The following is a 22352-nucleotide window of genomic DNA, read 5'->3' as shown; positions in this document are numbered from 1 at the left end:
GCGGAAACGGGCCCCTCGGTCCGCCGGGTCCACGCCGTCCAGCGATCCCCGCACATTAACACTATCGAACGTGCTGAAGATGCGGCAGACTGCGAGTGGGGACGGGACCTCCAGACTATGGAACATCTCCTGAGCTGTGACGTCGCTGCACGACACACGCACTGTGAAGGATCTTGCCGAGGCCAACCATGTGGCCACTGAAATTTGCTCGCTATTGGCAACAGCTGTGTGATGACACGAATAAAGAACACTATCCACACACACTAGGGCAATTCTTTTACATTTACCAAGCCAATTTACCTACATGTGTCACATACACCGATCAGCCAAAACATTATGACCTGACGAGCCAAAACATTATGCCCACCTGCCTAATATGCTGTTGGTCCTCCGTGTGCAGCCCCATACGCAGCAGGGTGCGATGCACTGTGTATTGTGACACATTCCTCCGTGACCACCATTAACATTTTCTGTGACTTGTGCCACAGTCGACCTTCTGTCGGTTCGGGATAGCCTTCGTTGCCCTCGCGCATCGATGAGCCTTGGGCGCCCAACACCCTGTCTGTCGCCGGTTTGTGGTTTGTCCCTCCTCGGGACCACTGTCGGTAGGTACTCACCACTGCTGACCCGGGAGCACCCCACAAGTCTTGCCATTTCAGGAGATGCTCTGACCCAGTCGTCTGGCCATGACAATTTGGCCCTTGTCAAAGTCGGTCAGGTTTTTACTCCTGCCCATTTCTCCTGCATCCGACACATCAACTTCAAGAACTGACTGTTCACTTGCTGCCTAATATATCCCACCCCTAGACAGGTGCCATTGCAACAAGATGATCAATGTTATTCAATTCGCCTGTCAGTGGTCATAATGTTTTGGCTGATCGGTGTACCTGCACGTCTTTGGAGTGTGGGAGGAAACCGAAGATCTCGGAGCAAACCCATGCAGGTCACGGGGAGAACGTACAAACTCCGTTACGGACAGCGCCTGTAGTCGGGATGGAACCCGGGTCTCCGGCGCTGCATTCGCTGTAAGGCAGCAACTCTACCGCTGCGCCACCGTGCCTCACTAATACATCAGAAGGGCAGGAAATACTGCTTCTAAATGTTAGGTGTCTGGGGAGGTGGGGGAAGGCATTTGCAGCAGCATATTTCCCAATCAGCCTGCAATAGTACAGAGAGCCATACTGCATGCATTTTACGTGTGTCTGCCTCAAAGACTATTTCTTGGGATGACACACTGGCACAGCTTGTGGAGCTGCTGCTTCTCAGGGTCAGTGAGCAGGGGTTCAATCCTGACCTCGGTTGCTGTCTGTGCGGAGTTTGCACGTTCACCTTGTGACCGCATGGTTTTCTCTTTTAAAAATCTTTTTTTTAAATGACAAATACTTTATTCCAAAAACAAAAACAAACACACAGAGTGGCAACGCAATCAAATCAAAGGCTGCCTGTATCGGCAGTTTACAAACAAAACAATTAGCAGATTAAAATCCCGCCAACTTTGTCAATAATACACTCGACCCCCCCCCCCCCGCGGCGACCAGCGATCACGGAAGGCCTCCAGAGTACCCGTGGGCACCGCGTGGTCCCTCTCCAGGGACACACGCAGGCACGGACGTAGGCCCGGAAGATCTCTGTGTGGCCGTCGACTACCCGCTGCCTGGCCCCGCGAACGGCCATCTTGGGCAGGCCCAGGAGCAGACCGACAGGGAGACCCTCTCCTCCTCCCTCCCGTCTCTCTCCCCCCCCCCCCCCACCCCCCCCCCTCTGTACCGGGTGCCCAAATATCAGGAGCGTGGGCCTAAAATGGAGCCAAAACCTGAGGAGCAGCCCCTTCACTTACTCGAACAGCGGCTGCATCCGCTCACACTGTAAGTACACGTGGTACACGGTCTCTCTTTCATCCGGGTGCTCCGGTTTCCCCCCACATCCCAAAGACGTGCGGGTTTGCAGCTCAATTGCCGCTGTGAAATGCAGAAAGTGAGTGCAGGGAGTTGATGGGAAAGTCGGATCATTATGAAATGTGAATGGACAGGACAGAACACCACAGGAGATCCTTCTTCCCTGTGGCTATCAAACTGTATCCTCCTCCTCCTCCTCCTCCTCCTGTCGTTGGGTAGACTGAGACTGACTCCTCCACCCCCCCCCATCCCCGATCAGTCCTCGACCGAAGCCTCACCCATTCCTTCTCTCCAGAGATGCTGCCTGTCCATGATGCTGAGTTACTCCAGCATTTTGTGTCTATCTGGTTCATTTTCAACCGGCATCTGCAGTTCTTTCCTATACATTTTCATTCTGTTGCTTCCGGGCACACTCCATTTTCCTCCCATATCACCAAAGATGTGCATGCTGATAAATTAACTGCTCACTCTAATTTGACCCTATTTTGATCATCGGTCAAAAGTCAATTGTGTTTAATTGGCATATGTACCAACAAGGTTACACTAAAATTCTTACTGGTGGCAGCTTACCAGGCCCATAAATGCATTAATAACCCCCAAAAATATATAGTAATTAAAAATACAATAAATCCCCAGCATTATTGATTTATTGTGTTTTTTTATTACTATATATTTATCCTGTAGAATTATCTATATGCTAAAAAACTCTTGTTTGTTTGTTAGTTTGTTCCTGAACTACAGCCAAAACGGTCCACGATAGTGCAACAATTCTAGGCCCACCTTGCTCACCGTCGTCCCTCTGGTGCTAATGGAAGAAGTTTCATTGAAATCGGTGTTATATTTTTTAAGTTATTCACATTTTAAAGTTTAAATCTATCTCTCGGGGAGGGTGGGAGGGGGGGGGACGGAGGGGGGGAGGAGGGAGGATAAGGGGGGTTGAGGGGGATGGAGTGGGGGGAGCGAAGGGGGGAGGGGAAGGGGGGAGGGGAGGGGGAAGGGAGAGGGGCTGGAGGGAGGGCGAGGGAGGGGGAGGAGTGACGGAGGGACGGTGGGGGAGGGGAGGGGAGGGGGGCTGGAGGGAGGGGGAGGGGACGAGAGGGATGGGGGGGAGAGGGGAGGGGAGGAGGGGGGAGAGAGGGGAATGGAGGGGGGAAGGAGAGGATGCTGCACCAATGCAGGAGACGTTTGGGCCCAACGGGTCCACTTGGTCTAGTGAATTACTAAATGGGACAGCACAGTGGTGCATTGGTAGAGTTGCTACCTAACAATGCCAGAGACCCAGATTCGATCCTGACCTTGGGTGCTATGTGTGCGGAGTTTGCACATTCTCCCTATGGCCATGTAGGTTTTCTCCAGGTGCTCCATTTTCTTCCCAGATTCCAAAGACGTGTCGGTTGCTGGGTTAATCCTTTTCCTTTTCTCCAGAGATGCTGCCTGACCCGCTGAGTTTCGTTTAGTTCAGTTTGAAGTCTTTAGTTTGAAAATATGCTGTGAAAGAATTAGTCAATTTAATTATAATGATTAATTAAAATTAATGGTATTAGTATAATTGGTGAACAAAAATTGCCAATTCTTTCAATGTGAAGAGTCTGTTTTTATTCACTAATGACTAGATTGCTGCTCCGGTCTCTAACTTTAGAAATACAGCTCAGACAGACACCCTCAGGACCAATTTACATCTTGTACAATTAACATGTTTATGTCAAATCCAAACACAGTTTCTCAGCATCCTCTATGATGATACAGTGCTTATCATAGCCATGACTGTCAGCTTACTCAAGCAAAGGCCTTGCATCTTACTTTGCATCTAGGGTTGCCAACTGTCCCGTATTAGCCGGGACATACAGCAATTTGGGCTAAATTGCTTTGTCCCGTACCGGACCGCCCTTGTCCCGTATTAGACCCGGACGGCGCTGTAGGCCCGGACACTGTAGGCCCGGACACTGTAGGCTCGGATACGGTAGGCCCGGACACTGTAGGCCCGGACACTGTAGGTCCGGACACTGTAGGCTCGGACACTGTAGGCCCGGACACTGTAGGCCTGGACACTGTAGGCCCGGACACTGTAGGCCCGGACACTGTAGGCCCGGACACTGTAGGTCCGGACACTGTAGGCTCGGACACTGTAGGCCCGGACACTGTAGGCCTGGACACTGTAGGCCCGGACACTGTAGGCCCGGACACTGTAGGCCCGGACACTGTAGGCTCGGATACGGGTAGGCCTGGACACTGTAGGCCCGGATACTGTAGGCCCGGACACTGTAGGCCCGGACACTGTAGGCTCGGATACGGGTAGGCCTGGACACTGTAGGCCCGGATACTGTAGGCCCGGACACTGTAGGCCCGGACACTGTAGGCCCGGACACTGTCGGCTCGGATACGGTAGGCCCGGACACTGTAAGCCCGGATACTGTAGGCCCGGACACTGTAGGCTCGGATACGGTAGGCCCGGACACTGTAGGCCCGGACATTGTAGGCCCAGACTCTGTAGGCCCGGACACTGTAGGACCGGACACCGTAGGCCACTGTAGGACTGGACACTGTAGCCGGGGGCCGCTGTAGTCCCAGACAGTGTAGGCCCGGGCGCCGCCTAACGGAGGTTGCATAGCAACCCGCCTCCCGGCCCTGGCGGCCGCCATTGGTGGAGCGGGAGCATGTAGCCGCTGGCTGGGTGAGGTCACGTGGGGCGCGGGGGCGGTGACGTCACCCTTTGTCCCTTAGTTGGGAGTGAGGAAGTTGGCAACCCTATTTGGACCTGACATCTGGAATTGTTATAAAACCAAAAAGTGCTGGAAGTAATGAACAGGCCAGGCAGCATGTGAATGCATGGGACTTCAAATCCCCTTGATTTTATAAATGCACGTGGACAGGTCCTCAGTATTACCGGGTGGATAGGAACCTCCTTCATCCTTACTCTCACCACATTATCCGGTCGAGACGTCCACTCTAGCTTGCTCACATCTTTGCACACACCACGCGCCAGGCAGCACATGGAGCGGTCAGTACAGTGTTAATCTTTCAGGTCAAAGGCCTTTCATCCAATATTCAACATCTGCAGCAATGTGCAGTCAATGGGCGTGACATCACCCCTGCTGCAATTAGGTCAACGGAGGACGTAGGAATAGTCATCACCTACCTACAGAGTGGTATCGTCATTGATTGATTGATTGATTGATTGATTGATTGATTGATTGATTGATTGATTGATTGATTGATTGATTGATTGATTGATTGATTGATTGATTGATTGATTGATTGATTGATTGATTGATTCATTGATTCCTTGATTGATTGTTCGATTGATTGATTGATTGATTGATTGATTGATCGGTCGATTGATTGGTCGATCGATTGATCGATTGATTGACGATTGATCGATTCATTGATTGATTGATTGATCGATCGATCGATCGATCGATTGATGGATTGATGGATTGATGGGTTGATGGATTGATGGATTGATGGATTGATGGATCGAAGGATTGATTGATTGATTGATTGATTGATTGATTGATTGATTGATTGATTGATTGATTGATTGATTGATTGATTGATTGATTGATTGATTGATTGATTGATTGATTGAGCATGGAAACATTTGACCCACCGAATCCCTGCTGAGCAATGATCACCCATTCGCGCTAGCTCTATGTTGTCCCGCTTTCACATTCGCTCCCGACACACCGAGGGCAGTTTTACAGAAGGCTAATTGATCTAAAATCCCGCCCCATCTTTGGGATGTGCATGTTGATAAATCAATTGTCCACTCTATTCTTACCCTGGTATAGTTTAGATCATAGGTCAAAAGTCAAAAGTGTTTAATTGGCATATGTACCCACAACATTACACTTAAATTCTTACTTGCGGCAGCTTAGCAGGCCCATAAATGCATTAATACCCCCAAAAAATATATAGTAATTAAAAATACAATAAATCCCCAGCATTATTGTTAGTGATTTATTGTATTTTTTATTACTATATATTTTGTGGAGCTCACAGTCCCTTGGGAGGATGCTGTGCAAGAAGCCTTTGAAAGAAAGAAACTGCACTACACAGACCTTGCAGCGGAGGCAGAACAGCGGGGCTGGACAGCAAAGATCTGCCCGGTAGAAGTTGGATGTCGAGGATTTGTGGCAACATCTACCGTAAGACTGATGAAGGACCTGGGGATCAGCGGACAAGCCCTACGCCAGGCTACCAAGGAAACATCACAGGTGGCAGAGCGGAGTAGCCAGTGGCTCTGGCTGAAGAGGAAAGACCCAATCTGGTCTCCCAAATAAGCCGGCTGGGCAGATGTAGAGGGGGTGTGGTTCTGGGACGCCAGAATGCACTGCTGGGCCTACTGGAGACGTCCAGGGCCCAATCAGCGAAACGTCAATGAAAGTAGGTGCCCACTTGATAACCCCAATGACGTGTCTGCCTAGCCTTTCTCAACATCGGAGGTGCATAGGTGAGTGCATAAGCCTCCCATCACCACCGGTTGACATTTGGCACTTTGGATTTCTAACATCTTGTCCTGTGTATTTGGAAACCCTGTAGAATTATCTATATGCTAAAACTCTCGTTGGTTCGTTTGTTTGTTCCTGAACTACAGCCAAAATGGTACACGATAGCGCGACAATTTTAGGCCCACCTTACTCACCGTCATCCCTTTGGTGCTAATGGAAGAAGTTTAATTGAAATCAGTGTTATATTTTTTAAGTTATTCACATTTTTAATTTCCTAGGGAGATTTAAATTTCCTAGGGAGATTTAAAAGTTTATCTCCTAGGGAGAGAGGGAGGGAGGGAGGGAGGGATGGGGTTAAAGGGAGAGGGGGAGGGTGGGAGGTGGGAGGCGGGACATGGGAGGAAAGCGGAACACCCGGAGGAAACCCGGAGGATTAAGGGAGAACGTTCAGAATCAATAGAGACAGCACCTTCAGGTCAGGATCAAACCCAGGTCTCTGGTGCTGAGAGGTGGTGCCTACACCACTGTGCCATTCAGTGCTGCCATTAATGGAATGGTTTCGTTGAATTACCGCATCAGTGGATGCATGAAGCCTACCAAGACTGACAACATCTACCTACTCTCTGGCATTGCACCTCCTGGACTCAGAAGAGCTGTAGCCAGTCACAAAGAACGCCTCAGACAATCAGAGGATGAAAGACACCCCCTACATAACCACCTTTTGCTACCTCAGCGTTTGAAATCACGCAGACGTTTCCTCTCTTCCGTCCATCCCCTGGACCGCAGTGCATCGTCCACAAGGCTCAAACTCTGGGAAGAGAGACTGGAGAAATCTCCGGAAGACACTCACATGGCAATCGATCCCTCTGAGAAACTCCCACCAGGTTCCGACCAACCTGGGATAACCTGGCGCCGTCTCAACAGACTGAGGACAGGCGCGGGGAGGGGCAGATCGAACGTGCTGAAGTGGGGGTACACTGAAGATGCGGCAGACTGCGAGTGGGGACGGGGCCTCCAGACTATGGGACATCTCCTGAGCTGTGACGTGTTGCACGACACACGCACTGTGAAGGATCTTGCAGACGCCAACCACGTGGCACTGACATTCGCTCGCTATTGGCAAACAGCTGTGTGATGACACGAATCTATATACTAAAACTCTCGTTTGTTTGTTTATTTGTTCCTGAACTACAGCCAAAACGGTACACGATAGCACGACAATTTTAGGCCCACCTTACTCACCGTCGTCCCTTTGGTGCTAATGGAAGAAGTTTCATTGAAATCGGTGTTATATTTTTTAAGTTATTCACATTTTAAAGTTTAAATCTATCTCCGAGGGAGGGAGGGGGAGGGGGGAGGAAGAGGAGGGGGGAGGAGGGAGGATAAGGGGGGTTGAGGGCGATGGAGTGGGGGAGGGAGGGAGGGGAAGGGGGGAGGGGAAGGAGGAGGGGGAGGGGAGGGGAGGAGGGGAGGAGGAAGGGAGGGTGAGGGGGATGGGGGGCATGAGAGGGGAGGGGGAGGGGGGGGGGGAGAGAGGAGGGTGTTGCACCAATGCAGGAGAGGTTTGGGCCCGACGGGTCCACTTGGTTTAGTAAATAAATAAATTGAATGCTCCAAAGAAACACAAACGTAGCGATAAATAGAAAGTTATTAAAAACGCCCTGTAATATTATTGAGTACTTTAGGAATGCAGGAAGTATGGAATATTTTGTTCACCGATTCGACGATGTGACGATGCGCCATGACAGTATATCTGCTCATCACTAACATTTTGCATCTTTGCTCCTTCAGTCGGCTACACCATGAACGATCTGATCTTCGAATGGCAAGAAAATGGACCGGTGCAGACGGCCGAAGGTCTCACCTTGCCACAGTTTCTCCTTAAAGAAGAGAAAGATTTACGATACTGCACCAAGTATTACAATACAGGTAAGGGCTTTAAGGTCAGAAGGTCAGAAGTGATTGGAGCAGAATTAGGCCATTCGGCCCATCGGGTCTGCTCCGCCCTTCAATCATGGCTGATCTATCTCTCCCTCCTAACCCCATTCTCCTGCCTTCTCCCCATAACCCCTGACAACCTCACTAATCAAGAATCTATGTATCTCTGCCTCAAAAATATCCATTGACGGCCTCCACCGCCTTCTGTGGAATGAATTCCACAGATTCACCACCCTCTGACTAAAGAAATTCCTCCTCATCTCCTTCCTAAAGGAACGTCCTTTAATTTTCAGGCTATGACTTACTGTCCCAGACTCTCCCACTAGTGGAAACATCCTCCACACCCACTCCATGCGAGCCTTTCACTATTCGGGAGGTTTCAAAGAGGCCTTATATTTTAGTAATTCTATAGTAATGTTATATAATTCCATCAAGTCTCAACACAACCTCCGCCAGTCGAGGGAATCCAAGTCTAGCCAAGCTCTCCCTGTAGTGGGAAACCCTCTCATCAGGCACCAGTCTGGGCGGCACGGTGGCGCAGCGGTAGAGTTGCTACCTTACAGCGAATGCGGAGATTGTACGTTCTCCCCGTGACCTGCGTGGGTTTTCTCCAATATATCCCCGGTTTCCTCCCACACTCCAAAGACGTACAGGCTTGTAGGTTAATTGGCTTGATATCAGTGTAAGCTGTCCCTAGTGTGTGCGTAGGATAGTATTAGTGTGCGGGGATCGCTGGTCGGTGTGGACCCGGTGGGCCGAAGGGCCTGTTTCCGCGCTGTATCCCTAAACTAAACTGAACAAAACCTCCTCTGCAAAGCCTCCTCACCCCTCCTGTCATGGGGTGAGCAGAAATGCACAGTCATCCAAATGTGATCCAACCAAAGTCTTATACATCAGCAAAAGATAGCTTTTGGCAAAAACATCGTTCAAATCAGCCACTCCTGTTACTAATGCTCACTCCCCCAAAATATTTTGATGTTGTGGGTCACCTATGCAGGTCGATGCTCTGGCCCATAGATTTTCATTTGGCAAGTCTATTTATAGAATTAAACAACAACAGAACCAGGGGCCAAAGTCCAAGAATAAAGTGGAGGCCGTTTAAAACTGAGGTGAGAAAAAACGTTTTCACCCAGAGAGTTGGAAATTTGTGGAATTTTCTGCCACAGAGGGCAGTGGAGGCCAAATCACTGGATGGATTGCAAAGAGAGTTAGAGAGAGCTCTAGGGGCTAGTGAAATAAAGGGGTATGGGGAGAAGGCAGGCACGGGTTACTGATTGTGGATGATCAGCCATGATCACAATGAATGGCGGTGCTGGTTCTTCTGTTCTAAATGAAGTACAAACAGGAAGAGGAGTTTAGTTTAGTTAAGTTAAGTTAAGTTAAGTTAAGTTAAGTTAAGTTTAGTTTAGTTTAGTTTAGTTTAGTTTAGTTTAGTTTAGTTTAGTTTAGAGATCATAAGTGATAGGAGCAGAATTAGGCCATTTGACCCATCAAGTCTACTCTGCCATGCAATCACGGCTGATCTTGATATGTTAAAATGTAAAGTGATGAGGGTGTGCAGGACACGTAAACCAGGATCGGCAAAGTATTCTAATCCTGGCGAAACCGTACAGGAAGTCACTGAAGACAAAAATGATACAAAGCAACCTGAAGTGGGATAAGCAGTCACATTATACTGCAAACAAAGCCATGGAGATGCTCAACTTCATCCAGAGAAACTTCCACCATTGATCCAAAACTGTTAAAAGAGAATGTACCAAACAGTAGTCCAACCGCACTTGGAGTATGCTTCCACTGCTCGGAAACCAGGGGCCAAGAAAAATAAAGATGTTCTTCAAAATGTTCACCGAAGAGCAGCCCGGTTTGTGTACGGAGACTTCGGACGACCATCCAGTGTAACCAAAATGCTCACCGACTTAAACTGGGACTCCCTTGAAACCTTTGGTTTCGTTCGCACAGCCGAGAAGGTTGTTGGCTGCAACCTTCCCCCCATTGATGAACTGTACACTGCAAGGGCCAGGAAGCGAGCGGGCAAGATCATCTCTGACCCCTCTCACCCTGGCCACAAACTCTTCGAAGCACTTCCCTCTGGAAGGCAACTCCGGACTGTCAAAGCAGCCACAGCCAGATATCAAAACAGCTTTTATCCGCGAGTGATGTTTAGACTGTAATGTTGTATCCACATTGTTTTGATGTGGTTATGCTTTATTCTTAATTGTTAACTGTATGTTTGTGTTGTTACTTGTGAGCGGAGCACCAAGGCACATTCCTTGAATGTGCACATACTTGGCCAATAAACTTATTCATTCATTCACTCATTCACTCATTTATTCATTCACTCATTCATTCATTCATTCATTCACTCATTCATTCATTCATTCATTCATTCATTCATTCATTCATTCATTTATTCATTCATTCATTCATTCATTCATTCATTCATTCATTCATTCATTCATTTCTTTCATTCATTCATTCATTCATTCATTCAAACCAGACGTCCGATGCTCAGATGGACCATCCTTCACAAGATCATCAACAAGGACATCGACTTCCACGCCAACTTGCACGTCAAAGAGCAAACAACAAGTTCCAGAAGAAGCCACAACAGGCAACATGTAGTTCAACAACGCACATCTACTCCTTACATCCAGTCTTTTTTACCTGAAGCAATTTCCCTCTGGAATCCTCTGTTGACATTGCCCACCTATGCAACCTTCAAGACCTTCATCCAGGCCCGCTAGACCAGACCACTGTCGCCAACTTCCAGTGTAGTCCCTGGCGGACTCTTCGGAGGTGATGACAACAAGACAAGATACAAGATCTATCTCTCCCTCCCAACTCCATTCTCCTGCCTCCTACCATAACCGTTGACAGCCGTACTAATACAGTGCGGAAACAGGCCTTTCGCCGACCAGTGATCATAGAAACATAGAAGACATAGAAAACAGGTGCGGGAAGAGGCCATTCGGCCCGTCGAGCCAGCACCGCCATTCATTGTGATCATGGCTGATCAATTACAAGGACGTCCTTCCTCAAATTAGGAGACCAAAACTGTAAACAATACTCCAGATGTGGTCTTAGCAGGGCCCCATACAACTGCAGAAGGACCTCCTTGCTCCTATACTTAAATCCTCTCGTTATGAAGGCCAACATTCCATTAGCTTTCTTCACTGCCTGCTGTACCTGCACGCTTACATTCAGTGACTGGTGCACAAGGACACCCAGGTCTCGCTGCACCTCCCCCTTACCTAACCTGACACCATTGAGATAATAATCTGCGTCCTTCTTTTTGCCGCCAAAGTGGATAACCTCACATTTATCTATATTATACTGCATCTACCATGCATCTGCCCACCCACTCAACCGGTCCAGGTCACCCTGCAACCTCCGAACATCCTCTTCGCAGATTCATATTTCATTTTAACTGCCATCACCCCGTACACTAGCACTATCCTACAAACTAGGGACAATTTTACAATTACTGATTTACGGAAGCCAATTAGGCGACAAACCTGTACGTCTTTGGAGTGCAGAGGGAAACCGGAGCACCCGGACGAAGCCCAGGTGCCTGGGAGAATGTACAAACTCCGTGCAGACAGCAGCCGAGGTCAGGATCGAACCTGGGTCTCTGGAGCTGTCAGGCAGCAGCTCGACCGCTGCGCCACCCTGCCTCCTGAGTGCAGTTCCCCAGAGCGTTTGGAGCGTGTTTATTTGCTGAACGGAGAGCTGGAGAAAACTGCTGTATGTCATTTAAAAGGCCCTGTCCTGCACCTTAAAAGATCAAGGGAAACATCTTACTGCTAGCGTGCTCCGCTCAAATCAAGTTCACGGATACACACACTTTAAATCAGTAAACATGCACTCCGTTAATTCCTCGGTGGGTTCGAATGTATGGAGAATAATTTCAAGTGTGCACCATTACAGGCAGCAAGTACCAGCAATAACCTTGTGTACTGCGAGGTGCTGAATAATGCATGAGACTGTCACCAATAAATCCAGCATTTCACATTTCATTTTAACTGCCAGTAGACCAAGCCTCCATGGCATTGCAGTGCCCATTGTGGGTTGTTTAAGAAGCTCATTAGTAAAATATACACGGTCTCCATCAAGAAAACATTGACAATGAAAACTGTCTCTTTTTCAGCCAGTCTCCGTCTGCTGATTTTCAGTTCAGTTTAGAGATACAGCGCGGAAACAGGCCCTTCGGCCCACCGGGTCCGTGCCGACCAGCGATCCCCGCACACTAACACTATCCTACACACACTGGGGATGATTTTTTTACGTTTACCAAGCCAATTAACCCGACAAACCTGCACGTCTTTGGAGTGTGGGAGGAAACCGAAGATCTCGGAGAAAACCCACGCAGGTCACGGGGAGAAGGTACAAACTCCGTACAGACGGCGCCCGTGGTCGGGATGGAACCCGGGTCTCCGGCGCTGCATTCGCTGTAAGGCAGCAACTCTACCGCTGCGCCACCGTGCAGAGCTTTCTTTGGACAGATCAGATAGCAACAAGTAAAAAGAATAATTTTCTCATCGTAGAATTTTTTTCTCTCTTTTCATTTTTCTCCCGTGAACCTGGCTCATGATGTTCGTGGTAGTGGTGCATAGTAACAAGGACACAGAGTGCTGGAGTAACTCAGCGGGACAGGCAGCGTCTCTGGAGAGAAGGAATGGGCGACGTTTCGGGTTGAGACCCTTCTTCTTCGGGTCTGAAGAAGGATCTCGACCCGAAACGTCACCCATTCCACCTCTCAAGAGATGCTGCCTGTCCCGCTGAGTTACTCCAGCTTTTTGTGTCTATCTTCGGTTTAAACCGGCATCTGCAGTTCCTTCCTACGCAAGGGTTAGTTTAGTTTAGTTTAGAGATGCAGCGCAGAAACAGGCCCTTCGGCCCACCGGGTCTGCGCCGACCAGCGATCCCCGCACATTAACACCATCCTACAAGCACTAGGGTCAATTTGCAATTATACCAAGCCAATGAACTTGCAAACCTGCACGTCTTTGGAGTGTGGGAGGAAACCGAAGATCTCGGAGAAAACCCACGCAGGTCACGGGGAGAACGTACAAACTCCGTAAAGACAGCACCCGTAGTCGGGTTCGAAACCCTGTTCTCTGGCGCTGTAAGACAGCAACTCTACCGCTGCACCACCGTGCCACATGTTACTCGAAATTAGAGAAATTAATATTCATACCGCTGGGGTGTAAGCTGCCCAGGCGAAATATGAGGTGCTGTTCCTCCAATTTGTGTGTGGCCTTAACTCTGACAGTAGAGGAGGCCCAGGACAGAAAGGTCAGCATGGGAGTGGGAGGGGGAGTTAAAATGTTTGGCAACAGGGAGATCACATAGGCTAAGGCGGACTAACGCTTACATTCCCTCTCTCTCCATCCCTTCCCCACCCTAGTCATCCTGCTAGTTTTACTGTTCCTATCCCCTCATTATCACCTCCTCCAAAGCCAACAATGGACCATTGTGGGCTCTTTGGCTGTTGGTGCCGGCTTTGATTTGTTCTGTGCCTTTTCATACCTCAGATTCAGCCCTCTCCCCTGATGCTCAATCTGAAGAAGGGTCTTGACCCGAAACGTCACCTATCCATGTTCTCCAGAGATGCTGCCTGACCCGCTGAGTTACTCCAGCACTCTGTGAAACGTCACCTATCCATGTTCTCCAGAGATGCTGCCTGACCCGCTGAGTTACTCCAGCACTCTGTGAAACGTCACCTATCCATGTTCCCCACAGATGCTGCCTGACCCGCTGAGTTACTCCAGCACTCTGTGAAACGTCTCCTATCCGTGTTCTCCAAAGATGCTGCCTGACCCGCTGAGTTACTCCAGCACTTTGTGTCTATCTTTGGTGTAAACCATCATCTGCAGTTCCTTCTTACATAATCTTTCTCGCATCAGTCTGATAAAAAATTAAAATATTTCATCAGTGTACTATGATGGTGTTTTTGTTTTTTTGAAAATTTTGCACTAATGGCTAGTTTTTTGCAATATCTTTTCAATGTTCAATGATCCTTTATTATCACTTCTACCAAGGAACAGTGAAATTATTATTTTTTGCATCTAGTTCAGTAACATAAGCACAATCCTCGATTAAGTACAAAGTATATAGAAAGAGCTTACCGAGACCGATAACGAGTTGCCAGGTTTTGACGCTATTTTCAAAGTCCTCGCTGCTAATGCATTTTTTTGGGGATATATAATTTACATTACTGTGTATTCCGTATATACCTTTAATGTTGATGCAAGCGAGCTTTCCATTGTTACCTGTACCTCAACATATTTATATGACAATAAACTCGACCTGCCTTAACCTGAACTGTAAACGTAGTCTGGGCAATTGTTTCGCTGAACGCCTTCACTCACTCCGCCTGGACCTACCTGATCTCCTGGTGGCTGAGCACTTTAACTCCCCTTCCCATTCCCACACCGACCTCTCTGTCCTGGGCCTCCTCCACTGTCAAAGTGAGGCCCAGCGCAAATTGGAGGAACAGCACCTCGTATTTCACTGGCAACTTCCAGCCCAGTGGTATGAATATTGATGTCTCAACCTTCAAGTTACCTACCCTTCCATCCCCCCTCTCTCTCCATCTCTCCCCCACCCAAGTCGTACCAGCTTTAAAGTCGCCGTGTTGGGTCTAATGCATTGTCTGTACTCATTCTCATCTAACACCCAGCACCCAGCTACCCAACAATGGCCTGTTTCCTTTATCATCATTGCCTTTTGCATGTCTTTCGTTCTTTTGTTCTATGTCTCCCTGCTTCGTCTATATCTCTTGTTCCCCTTTCCCCCTGACTCTCGGTCAGGAGAAGGCTCTCAACCCAAAACGTCACCCGTCACCTGTTCCTTTTCTCCAGAGATGCAGCGTGACCCGCTGAGTTACTCCAGCTTTCTGTGTCGATCTTCGGTTTAAACCAGCATCTGCAGTTCCTTCTCACACATTTCGCCCCCCTACCATAACTCTGATACCATCTAATTACATCTTGGTACAGTCGCACGTGGACTGGTTCAAAGGAAAATAGTCTGGTCTGCCCCAACAGCTGCTGACGACCTTCTACCGCTGCACCATAGAGAGCATCCTAACACATGGCATCCCTGTGTGGTATCTCAGCTGCATGGAGGCAGAGAGGAGAGCTCTTCAGCGGGTAGTCCATAGAGCTCAGAGGACCATCGGAACACAGCTACCAGCCTTGGAGGGCATCTACAACACACGATGCCTCAGAAAAGCCACCAGCATCCACAAAGACTCCTCACACCCCTGCAACAGTCTGTTCGAACTTCTACCATCGGGCAGACGATACAAGGCCTTCTACGCCCGCACCTCCAGACTCAGGAACAGCTTCATCCCCAGGGCCATAGCTGCTATGAACCGGTCCTGCTGAGCCGGATGGTCACATCGCACAGTGAACCGGCACAGATCTACTTGCACTTTATTCTGTTTTAAAACTGTTTCTAATTTGTTTCATTGGGTTGTTTACATTTATACTGATTAGCTAATTAATTTATTGCATCGTATGGGAGGCGCATTCCCAATCTCGTTGTGCCCCTGTACAATGACAATAAAGATATATTGTATTGTATTGTATTGTATTGTATTGTATTGTGTTGTGTTGTGTTGTATTGTATTGTATTGTATTGTGTTGTGTTGTGTTGTATTGTGTTGTGTTGTGTTGTGTTGTGTTGTGTTGTGTTGTGTTGTATTGTGTTGTGTTGTGTTGTGTTGTGTTGTATTGTGTTGTGTTGTGTTGTGTTGTGTTGTATTGTGTTGTGTTGTGTTGTGTTGTGTTGTGTTGTGTTGTGTTGTGTTGTGTTGTATTGTGTTGTGTTGTGTTGTGTTGTGTTGTGTTGTGTTGTGTTGTGTTGTATTGTATTGTATTGTATTGTATTGTATTGTATTGTATTGTATTGTGTTGTGTTGTGTTGTGTTGTGTTGTGTTGTGTTGTATTGTGTTGTGTTGTGTTGTGTTGTGTTGTGTTGTGTTGTATTGTGTTGTGTTGTGTTGTGTTGTATTGTGTTGTGTTGTGTTGTGTTGTGTTGTGTTGTGTTGTGTTGTGTTGTATTGTGTTGTGTTGTGTTGTGTTGTGTTGTGTTGTGTTGTGTTGTATTGTGTTGTGTTGTGTTGTGTTGTATTGTGTTGTGTTGTGTTGTGTTGTGTTGTGTTGTGTTGTGTTGTATTGTGTTGTGTTGTGTTGTGTTGTATTGTATCACCGTCGAAGGGATCTGCAGGAGTTGCTGCCTCACAAAGACAGGCAGCATGATCAGAGTCCCACACCACCATAGCCACGCTCACAATCCACCCCTGCCATTGGGGAGAAGGTCCATGAGCCTGAAAACTGCAACGTCCAGGTTCAGGAGCAGTTTCTTCCCAGCAAGTATCAATCTATCAAACACGACATGCTCCAAATAAACTCCGAATTACAAAACTGCCTTGATCGCACCCAGGGTTTCCGAGGACATTTTCATTGTCTTTGCTGTTTGGTGTTTGTTTGATTTGATATATTGAACTTCCTTTTGTTGTTTACTATGGTGTCCACTGAGTACGATGTGTACCCATAGAAACAGTTAGACAGGTGCCTGGATAGGACAGGTTTGGAGGGATACAGTCCAAACGCTGGCAGGTGGGTCTTGGTTAACCAAGCCGATAAACGTACAAACCTGCGTATCTTTGGAATGTGGGGGGGATGAAGCGGGAAAGATTTTATAGGAGTCTGGGGGGGTTACCTTTTCACACCAAGGGTGGTGGGTGTATGGAACGAGCTGCCAGAGGAGGTAGTTGAGGCAGGTACTATCGCAATGATTAAGAGACAGTGTCACAGGTTCACGGATAAGACAGGTTTGGACAGGTTTGGAGAGGCATGGGCCAAATTCGGGCAGGTGGGACAAGTGTAGCTGAGACATGTTGGCCGGTGTGGGCAAGTTGGGCTGAAGGGCCTGTTTCCACACTATGACTCTATGACTTTATACACCGATCAGCCAAAACATTATGACCCGATGAGCCAAAACATTATGCCCACCTGCCTAATATGCTGTTGGTCCTCCGTGTGCAGCCCCATACGCAGCAGGGTGCGATGCACTGTGTATTGTGACACATTCCTCCCGTGACCACCATTAACATTTTCTGTGACTTGTGCCACAGTCGACCTTCTGTCGGTTCGGACCAGACGGGATAGCCTTCGTTGCCCTCGCGCATCGATGAGCCTTGGGCGCCAAACACCCTGTCGCCGTTTTGTGGTTTGTCCCTCCTCGGACCACTGTCGGTAGGTACTCACCACTGCTGACCGGGAGCACCCCACAAGCCTTGCCGTTTCAGAGATGCTCTGACCCAGTCGTCTGGCCATAACAATTTGGCCCTTGTCAAAGTCGCTCAGGTCTTTACTCCTGCCCATTTCTCCTGCATCCAACACATCAACTTCAAGAACTGACTGTTCACTTGCTGTCTAATATATCCCACCCCTTGACAGGTGCCATTGTAACAAGATAATCAATGTTATTCACTTCGCCTGTCAGTGGTCATAATGTTTTGGCTGATCTGTTATGCTGCTGTAAGTAAGAATGTAATTGTTCTATTTTAGGACAAAAGACAATAAAACACTTGACTCTCACTCTCTGCTTTAACCTGCCAACTTACTTCAAACAGTTGAACGACCACACACACGAGGTCTAACACGCACCATCTTTTTTTTTGTTGTGTCCCTCGTTTAACTCTTGCAGGAAAATTCACGTGTATTGAAGTGCGATTCCACCTGGAGAGACAGATGGGTTATTATCTGATTCAGATGTACATTCCCAGTCTTCTGATTGTGATCCTCTCTTGGGTGTCGTTTTGGATCAACATGGATGCTGCCCCTGCAAGAGTGGCATTGGGCATAACAACAGTGTTAACCATGACCACACAGAGCTCTGGATCACGAGCTTCACTCCCAAAGGTAGGAGACTGTGATACCTTCACAACTAGTGACAAACCGCAAAGAATACAATATCTATCTATCTATCTATCTATCTATCTATCTATCTATCTATCTATCTATCTATCTATCTATCTATCTATCTATCTATCTATCTATCTCTCTCTCTCTCTCTCTCTCCCTCTCTCCCTATCTCCCTCTCTCCCTCTCTCCCTCTCTCCCTCTCTCCCTATCTCTCTATCTCTTTATCTCTTTATCTCTTTATCTCTATATCTCTTTATCTCTATCTCTCTATCTCTCTATCTCTCTATCTCTCTATCTCTCTATCTCTCTATCTCTCTATCTCTCTATCTCTCTATCTCTCTATCTCTCTATCTCCATCTCTCTATCTCTTTATCTCTCTATCTCTCTATCTCTCTATCTCTCTATCTCTCTATCTCTCTATCTCTCTATCTCTCTATCTCTCTATCTCTCTATCTCTCTATCTCTCTATCTCCATCTCTCTATCTCTTTATCTCTCTATCTCTCTATCTCTCTATCTCTTTATCTCTCTATCTCTCTATCTCCATCTCTATCTCTTTATCTCTCTATCTCTTTATCTCTCTATCTCTTTATCTCTCTATCTCGCTATCTCTCTATCTCTCTATCTCTCTATCTCTCTATCTCTCTACCTCTCTATCTCTCTATCTCCATCTCTCTATCTCTTTATCTCTCTATCTCTTTATCTCTCTATCTCTCTATCTCTCTATCTCTCTATCTCTCTATCCCTATCTATCTCTATCTCTATCTCTCTATCTCTCTATCTCTCTATCTCTCTATCTCTCTATCTCTATCTCTATCTCTCTATCTATCTCTCTATCTCTATCTCTATCTCTCTATCTCTCTATCTCTCTATCTCTCTATCTCTCTATCTCTCTATCTCTCTATTTCTATCTCTATCTCTCTATCTCTCTATCTCTCTATCTCTCTACCTCTCTATCTCTCTATCTCTCTATCTCTCTATCTCTCTATCTCTCTATCTCTCTATCTCTCTATCTCTCTATCTCTCTATCTCTCTATCTCTCTATCTCTCTATCTCTCTATCTCTCTATCTCTATCTCTCTATCTCTCTATCTCTCTATCTCTATCTCTATCTCTATATTTCTTTATCTCTCTCTCTATCTCTCTATCTCTTTATCTCTCTATCTCTCTATCTCTATCTCTCTATCTCTCTATCTCTCTATCTCTTTATCACTTTGTCTCTTTATCTCTATATCTTCATATCTCTATATCTCTATATCTCTATATCTCTTTAACTCTTTATCTCTTTATCTCTTCATCTCCCTGTCTCTCTATCTCTCTATCTCTCTATCAGTCTACCTCTCTATCTCTCTATCTCTCTATCTATATTGCATTGCTTAATTGCACTTTCCATGAGTGAGCTGTTTTTCAACAATTCTTTTCATTGATCAGCACCGAGTTATTTTCGCTCCATTTGAAGAGAGAATTCGCCATTGTACTGTTCATTGAAGGATAGGCAACGCTCCTCTCTCACCTTAAAGCCTCGTCCTCCAGTCTCTCACATTTCCACCCTGGAAATTATCGGTCTAATTTTCCATACTTCCCCTCAGCCTCGAGTGCACCAGAGCAAACATCCAGGGGTGGTAATTAGAAGATAAGGGGGGGGGGGGGGGGTGATTTAAAATGGGGGTGCGGAGGGATTTCTTCTTGCAGAGGGTGATGTGAATGTCTGGAAATCTCAGTCCTGGAGAATTGGACCATCAGACCATAAGACAGGAGCAGAATTAGGCCTTGTCTGCTGTGCCATTCCATCATGGCCGATCTATTTCCCTCTCAAACCCATTCTCCTGCTCTTTCCCCGTAACCCACGACGCCACGACTAATCCTTCCAATCTCTCCTTTAAAAATACCCAATGAGTTGGCCTCCACAGCCATTTGTGGGAATGAATTCCACAGATTCACCACCCCCTTCTCATCTCCATCCTAAAAGGTACGTCCTTTTATTCTGTGGCTGTGCCCTTTGGTTCCAGTCTCTCCCACCACTGGAAACATCCTCTCCACATTCACTCGATCCAGTTTAGAGATACAGCGCGGAAACAGGCCCTTCGGCCCACCGGGTCCGCGCCAACCAGCGTTCCCCGCACATTAACACCATCCTACACCCACCAGGGACATTTTTTACATTTGCCCAGCCAATTAATCTACAAACCTGTACATCTTTGGAGTGTGGGAGGAAACCGAAGATCTCGGAGAAAACCCACGCAGGTCACGGGGAGAACGTACAAACTCCGCACAGACAGCGCCCGTAGTCGGGATGGAACCCGGGTCTCCGGCGCTGCATTCGCTGTAAGGCAGCAACTCTACCGCTGCGCCACCGTGACCACTCTAGCCGTTTCATTATTTGGTAGATTTCAATGAGATCCCCCCTCATCTTTCTGAGCTTCTGTAAGTACAGGCCCAGAACCGTCAAATGCTTTTCATTTATTAAATTGTACAGACAAACATAGGACACTTACCATTCTAGTTTCTTGCAAAGAGCTAGTTGCCTGGAACGCAATTAGGTGCAAGGGGTGATGGTGTTGGCATTTAAGATGCTTTTAAAAAAGCATCTGTATGTGCAGGGACTGGAAGGCCATGAAACACATGCAGGCATAAGACATCAGTTGAAGTTGACATCATGTTGGGCACAGACATTGTGGGTCAAAGGGCCTGTTCTGTTCCACACCGATTAGCCAAAACATTATGACCACTGACAGGCGAAGTGAACAACATTGATCATCTCGTTACAATGGCACCTGTCAAGGGGTGGGATATATTAGGCAGCAAGTGAACAGTCAGTTCTTGAAGTTGATGTGTTGGATGCAGGAGAAATGGGCAGGAGTAAAGACCTGAGCGACTTTGACAAGGGGCCAAATTGTTATGGCCAGACGACTGGGTCAGAGCATCTCTGAAACGGCAAGGCTTGTGGGATGCTCCTGGTCAGCAGTGGTGAGTACCTACCGACAGTGGTCCGAGGAGGGACAAACCACAAACCGGCGACAGACAGGGTGTTGGGCGCCCAAGGCTCATCGATGCGCGAGGGCAACGAAGGCTATCCCGTCTGGTCCGAACCGACAGAAGGTCGACTGTGGCACAAGTCACAGAAAATGTTAATGGTGGTCACGGGAGGAATGTGTCACAATACACAGTGCATCGCACCCTGCTGCGTATGGGGCTGCACATGGTGGACCAACAGCATATTAGGCAGGTGGTCATAATGTTTTGGCTCGTCAGGTCATAATGTTTTGGTAGATAGGTGTACGTTCTATGTTTTAGCAATTACGTAGTATAAAAAATTTGCTTCAATAACTTGTTCCGAATGCTCTCTCAAACTTCTCTCAGAAGGCTGTGGAGGTGAAGTCGATGGATGTTTTTAAGGCAGAGATAGATAGATTCTTGATTGGTACGGGTGTCAGGGGTGATAGGGGAGAAGGCAGGAGAATGGGGTGAGGAGGGAGAGATAGATCAGCCATGATTGAATGGCGGGGTAGACTTGAAGGGCCGAATGGCCTAATTCTGCTCCTATCACTTATGATCCTGATTTCAATATGTAATAACCCTTGGGGATTACGGGATTGACAATTGGGTCTGATCTCGTGATATAGACAATAGACAATAGACAATAGACAATAGGTGCAGGAGGAGGCCATTCGGCCCTTCGAGCCAGCACCGCCATTCAATGTAATCATGGCTGATCATTCTCAATCAGTACCCCGTTCCTGCCTTCTACCCATACCCCTGACTCCACTATCCTTAAGAGCTCTATCAAGCTCTCTCTTGAATGCATTCAGAGAATTGGCCTCCACTGCCTTCTGAGGCAGAGAATTCCACAGATTTACAACTCTCTGACTGAAAAAGTTTTTCCTCATCTCCGTTCTAAATGGCCTACCCTTTACTCTTAAACTGTGGCCCCTTGTTCTGGACTCCTCTAACATTGGGAACATGTTTCCTGCCTCTAACGTGTCCAACCCCTTAATAATAGATCTAAATCTAAATTAACCTTTCAACACAAACAGGGGTCTCTGGGGTCTATTGTGCTTCGACTGGATTTTTAACGGAGAGCTTGTCTTTGATTTTTTTTCTCCACCGTAGCCCTGTTGTTGCTCCTTTCATGAATTAT

The 22352-nt window shown here is 47.4% G+C and overlaps 1 protein-coding gene across 3 annotated transcripts in view; it reads left to right on the top strand.

Moving 5' to 3' along the window:
* LOC144611932 (glycine receptor subunit alpha-3-like) overlaps positions 1–22352 on the top strand; it is a 161710-nt gene that overhangs the window by 102853 nt on the left and 36505 nt on the right. For all 3 annotated transcript variants that reach the window (XM_078431284.1, XM_078431275.1, XM_078431293.1), the window contains 2 exons: positions 8135–8272; positions 18000–18214. In XM_078431284.1, the coding sequence (XP_078287410.1) occupies positions 8135–8272; positions 18000–18214 (353 nt within the window). The remainder of the gene's footprint in view (positions 1–8134; positions 8273–17999; positions 18215–22352) is intronic.

Source organism: Rhinoraja longicauda, chromosome 3 (assembly GCF_053455715.1).
Source record: "Rhinoraja longicauda isolate Sanriku21f chromosome 3, sRhiLon1.1, whole genome shotgun sequence".
Lineage (NCBI taxonomy): Eukaryota > Metazoa > Chordata > Chondrichthyes > Rajiformes > Arhynchobatidae > Rhinoraja > Rhinoraja longicauda.
The sequence above is the reverse complement of the archived record's forward strand: the minus strand, read 5'-3'. Positions and strand labels throughout refer to the sequence as shown.